Source organism: Macrobrachium nipponense, chromosome 22 (genome assembly GCF_015104395.2).
Source record: "Macrobrachium nipponense isolate FS-2020 chromosome 22, ASM1510439v2, whole genome shotgun sequence".
Lineage (NCBI taxonomy): Eukaryota > Metazoa > Arthropoda > Malacostraca > Decapoda > Palaemonidae > Macrobrachium > Macrobrachium nipponense.
In genome coordinates, this window is record NC_087213.1 from 56,174,952 (window position 1) to 56,180,951 (window position 6,000).

Sequence of the window (6,000 nt, forward strand, 5' to 3'; positions counted from 1 at the left end):
AGAAATGCCTAATATATAAGTCATAAGCTGTGATAGAGCCCTATAATCATGTTAACAAGCAATATTTTAATCGATTTTTAGTATTCAATAATTTATAAAGAGAAGTTTATTGGGAGCATAAGAATAAATTTTAACATTTAAAAAAGCGCGCTACGCCACAGCCGAGTTTTAGTTGAGGGCATAATCAATAGATGGCGCGCATCCTGACGGGTTGGATGACGTTTTTTTTTAATGGTATAAATAGTCAGTTTCCCATCTTTCGTTTATTGTCTTTGCTTGTAATGCACCAGACATTTCCCCTTTTATAGTTCTAAGGACACTGGTGTCCTCTTTGGCTCTTCCTTGGTCGTTGGAAGAACAAAGTAATGGTTCTCTTTATTTTTCTTAACTTCAAGAAAGGAATAATGATTCTCGGTCACTAAACGTGAAATAAATAATGCTTTATTTTTTCAATTACAAGGATATACAGTATATATAATTTTCTATGAACGTTCATTTAAATATCGGAAGAATGGATGATGATAAGAGAGAGAGAGAGAGAGAGAGAGAGAGAGAGAGAGAGAGAGAGAGAGAGACTAAACAAAAGCTAGAGAAGATTCAAGTGGCAGATTAATTTAATGATTGCTATTCACAAATATGTTTGAAAATCATTACAGGAATTATATAGCAATTCATATTCTTCATTCCATATATTGATAAGCGTTAATTTTACTAGATCTCAGTATATATATATATATATATATATATATATATATATATATATATATATATATATATATATATATATTATTAACTGATTATTTATTTACTCATCCGTTTGTGTGTAAATCTGCACATATATTACTTGGATTTCCAAATCATCATAAACATTACACATTAAGACATTTTCTTATATATGCAAAGAACATAATTTTCCAGAACATGACAAAACTCTCATTACTCGAGCCCTTAATGAGCAAAATCCTGCTAATTGATTAATTACATTTTAATTAGATATCATTATAAACGCAAAAATAAACGCGTACGTGACGTTTTATGTCCGCCAAGTCTGCTTTAACGTCTGAAATGGAGATGGGTAAAAAAAAAAACATCCACATCATGCCATGTCACACAATGCGCAGGCGTTAATATTATGCCCAGGGTATGATTTACGTGATCCCCAACTGGTATGGGTATGATACAGAATGTATGATATCAGTAAACTAATATAATTTCGTTATGTTTTTATCCACGATTGGTGTATTGAAAGTCAACCTGGCAACATAACTTATGGTCCCCCAAAAATTCTAATTATTGTAACTTCGTCTTTATTTATTTATTTTTTTCTGGCTTAATGGTCCCATCATCACCTAGACAAGCATTCAACTACCCCCTGGTCTTTCTCTAGTAGGAGTCAACCTGGTAACATAACCTATGGTTCCCCCAAAATTCTTTTATTTTATTTACTTTGTTTTTAACATTAATGGTCCCATTATCACTTGGACAAACATTCAAATATCCCCTGGTCATTCTCCAACAGGCTGTCTAGGTCCTGATCAGCAGAGGCGTCACTCAGAATAGGCTGGAGTTGCAATAACATCAGCAGGTAGGTGACCACAATTCCCAAACAGGTTACGTACGAAGAAGCACCCAGGCTGCAAATAGAGAGAAATAGGCCCATTAAAACTGGCAGGCTATCAATAATAATAATAATAATATCAATAAAAGTTTTATAACAGCTTCCCACATTGGCTATCTCTACAATAAAGTTAGAACTTTGCCGGAATAAGATATAATCGTTTATTGAAGGGAAACATATGTGACTCCTAGTTGCATGGATGTCTATTTTTCTCCATTTTATAGCCCTATTTAAAACTGCAAAACCTGAATAATGAGACGCGCAAGTATGACTGACAAGTTAGTGAAACTGTCCACATTCCCATTTATTATAAATGAGTAAATAAAAAATAAATAATAAATAAATGCATAAATTAAAAGTCTGCCCGATGCAAGAAGTTGTGTTACAAGGTCGTCAATAATGACACTTACGGATGAGCACCCCAGACGTCTGCTGAGAATGGAAACTCCTCAAGGTGACATAGGAAGCGCTCAAGGCACAACCGATCCAGCGGCCCAGTCTTGGTAGATTCTTTTTTCTCTGTCGTCGTATTCTCTGGACATTCACGAACCTCATTTTCTGTACTGACTCTCTGGTTGAATTCAGTATCATTCTCCCCAAAGTTGTGTCTCTCACTTCCAGCAGCTTCTTTCAGTGAAGTATTGGCGTTAAGTGTTTCCTTACTGATATCAGAGGAGTCCAGTGCAGTCTCCACGCTCACAGAACAATGGCCCACTTCCAGTACTTCATCAAGTGACTGAAGACAGGAAAAATGAGTTTTAATGGAACTAATATGGCCCCCATCCGCTGGCAGCTCTTCACATTTTATGCTGGCATGCAGAAACCTCTCTTTCTTGAGAAGTTGACTATTGGCACGAGCAATCTTATCCACCAGGAACGTCTCTTGGAGTTTTGCGTCATCTTTCTCACAAACTGCATCATCTGTAATGGATGTCCCACTGTTAGTAAGGCTTTGGTTGCTTTCAAAAAGTTCTTTATCTGAAAGGGTTGCTTGAGCCTGCCCAAGAGCCTGATAATTTTTGCATATTATTTTACCACTGGGAAGTGTCTCTTTTTGGCTCAAATCTTGGTCGCTTTCACGAATTGTATCATCTGCAGGGTACGATTCTTCTTGCCATGAATATTCATCTTTGCAAGTGCACTCCTCTGCAACAATTATACCATCCGAACTCAAGTCAATCTCATGTTCACAACCTCCCTCCTCTACAAAATTCACCTCCATTGGTCTGACCTCTGTCTCATCTCCACATTTTCTCTCATCTGAAAGGAATGCTTCGTTTGGTCTGATGTCTTTGCTCCCTTCCGAAGTTTCTCTAGTGGTAATAAGTTCCTCGCACTGTCTGGATTTCTTGCTGTTTCTTGGTGTTGCTTCGTCTACAAGACTTGTGTCTGTCTGTCTCGTACTATTATTTTCGTAAGTAACCTTGTCTGCACACAATGGGCCTTTTTTACTCTTATTTTCATCTTCAAAATATTCTGCATCTGCAGCGAATGTCTCCTTTCGTCCGTTAGCTTTCACATCTTCAACAATTAACTTATCTCCAAAACATGCCTTATTTCCCCCAGTATTTTCATGACCTTTACCGGCCATCTTATACACACACAAAGTATCTTTCTCCTCAGTTTCACTAGAGTGTTCATAAATCACATCAACTGCGAGGAAAGCCTCCATTTGTCTGGTATCTCTATCCTCACAGGGTACCTCATGAGTTAAAAATGACTCAGTTTGTCTTAGAGTCTCATTATCTTTCCAAGTCCCATCTTCTGCAGAGGTTACCTTATTTGCAAACAGTACTTCCATCCTTGTAACATCTCCATTATTGTTAGATGTAAGCTCATTCCCAATACCAGTCTCCCTTGGTTCTGCCATTTCTTTATCTTCACAAGTCACTCCATCTTCAAGAGCTGTTTCCTCAAGTTCAGTATTGTCATAATTTCCACGAGGTATTTCAGTTTCACACAAATCACCTACTTGTTCAGCATTACACAAAACTTCACAAATTTGCTCCTCAGCGAGAACTGCTTCCTTCTGGCTAGTGTGTTTGCCATTTCTGCAAGCAAAATTTTGTGCTATAGGTGTTCTCGTTTGAGTGTTATCCTGCCTGCTTGCATGTGCAGTGTCATCAGTAAGGGCAGTTATTCTTGGTTCTATCCCAGCAAACTGCGTTTTTTTCAGGTCACTGACGAGCACTCTTGGGTATGGAGCATTGCAACCCGATAAACTTTTTTGATTTTGTAAGTCATGTCTCTGGTAAGCCATGTGATCTATGATCCGCATCTTTTCTTGCTTCTGGATGCTTCCATTGCCACTCAATGCTTTCCCACTGGGAAGAATAGTGTCATGTGTGAGACCAATCTCAAGAACATTGCCTACATCTATTTGATTAACTTTCTCATACACTGCTTTCGTTCCCATACAACACTGATTATCACTCTGTGTGCCACCCGAAGTTTTATACACTTGCTCAGTATACTCTAATTTAGAATTACTGGCACTACAACAGACCTCTGTTTTACTGTTATCTTCAAAGGTTTTTGTGTTATCTGGGCAATTTCTAAGAATTTCGTCGGGGACCACATGGGCATAAATCCTGTCCAATTTCAATGGCATGTTCTCTGATATTTTTGCTTGACTTTTTTCTGGTGTCCCTTCGTTTGTTACTTCTTTCACAGGAAAATTTTCTTCCTCCTGAATCTCTTCCAAAAACGAGTTTCTGGGCAGATCATTTTCCTCATAATCTGGAGAACATTTTACTTCCATTTCCATCAATCCCTCTTCAGTTTCATTACCGGCTGATCCGTTGAAATTTAGTTTTTCAACAGTCATGGCTTCTGAAGCTGCACTTTCTGCAACAGCAGCACTCTTGTGCCTTGCTGTACCTTCTGTTAAAAAGCAATTTTTCTCGGATGACTTGCCCACCACACTTTCTCCTAAGGTTCCATACTGTGACCTCGTTAAATCAACAGGTTTCTCCATTTCATACTTAATGAACAACCAAGAGCTTGTGTCATCTTCTTCGGAGTTCTCCTCCTCAGCATCGTGCAAGCACTGTTTCAGAAGGACATCTCTGACTTTCTTGACAACCAAGCCATGCTGAAAATAAGCAGGATGAACACAGATTATCAAACAATCATCAACTATGCCCTTCATACTTTGCTTACATTGTAAGTGACCAACAAAAATAAAGACTGTAAGTTAATTAACGATAAATGAATTGTCTCCAATTCTGGAAGTGAGTATCTTACTGTGTTTGTGAGATGTTGTCCAGTCTGACATACTCCAAGGTACCTCACTGAATTTTCCAACAATGAAAGCATTAAGGGCCAAAAGTAAAATGCACAGTCTCTGGTAAGCTTCATTGATGTGAGGGCAAAGAGGTGAGCTATTGCGTGCATTACGTACAAGAGCATGCGCACATGCAACAAGTAAGAGAACACCTGTGGAAATACAAGAACACATGTCAGCATTCAAGAACCAGCTGAGGCTAGCTAAGAACTCATTGTGATCAAAATTGTTGCAGAAATGAGAAAACTAAGAAACTGAATCAGAAATTTCAGATAATGACTAAATTTCCACCTTTTAATACTAAGTTAAGTGATGTTGATCTCTGACGAGATTTCAGCATTGTTTATTAGCATAGTGTCAATCATTTGTATGCAAAACAAACAAGATTAGTCTGATTATTTACAGGCTGCAAAATTTCACTCATCATAAGAAAGGACAATTGAAGCACACTAACCCCACTGAACATGTCAAGCAAATTTCGACATCTGAGCCACTTCTTAGCCACAGCATTTATTTCTTCCTTGGACCACACCTGAACGGCCTGGACTTCCTCTTGGAGCCTCTCCAGTGCCACAATGAGGAATAAAGTGAATGTAAAGATGTACAAATCGAACATACTGGGGATAAAACACGTGACGAACACTGGGAACGTCAGCATGTACTCTAGGTTAGTGTTAGGAAAAGCAAATATGTGATCGGGAAGGTGGACCATCTGGTAGACAAAGACTGTGTAAATGATAGAGTAACAGAAGCTGTAGCCCACAGCTACTTTCACGGGATAGCTTCGATTGATTCTCAGTTTGCACGCCTCGACTTCTACCAAGAAATTTGCAATCCTCCTGCTTTTGATCAGCCAGAAGACCTGAGTGTAGCAGCAGAAACAATTGGCACTGAACAATGGCAAGATCAGGACCTTCTGCTGGTAGGATGCGTCTATGCTGAAAATGATCCCTAGCGACATGACGAGGCTTAAGGTGACGACGACCAGAGCTACAACTGCAGCAGAAGCTCTATAGGGACAGATACAAATAGTCCCATGTTTAATGCCAATCACATTGATCCCCAAAACACTGGCAACATGCAGGAGGGTCGCCAG

General features: G+C 38.8%; 1 protein-coding gene across 1 annotated transcript in view; it reads right to left on the reverse strand.

Annotated features, from left to right (window-relative positions):
* Positions 1–716: 716 nt before the first annotated feature.
* The window catches only part of LOC135198276 (uncharacterized), a gene marked incomplete at its 5' end in the record, with an annotated part of 5,422 nt that continues 138 nt past the window's right edge, over positions 717–6,000 (reverse strand). Inside the window, 4 exons of the mRNA XM_064225846.1 lie at positions 717–1,634; positions 2,029–4,712; positions 4,865–5,056; positions 5,359–6,000. The exon at positions 5,359–6,000 is cut by the window's right edge and continues 138 nt beyond it. Coding sequence (XP_064081916.1) covers positions 1,475–1,634; positions 2,029–4,712; positions 4,865–5,056; positions 5,359–6,000 — 3,678 coding nt within the window. The remainder of the gene's footprint in view (positions 1,635–2,028; positions 4,713–4,864; positions 5,057–5,358) is intronic.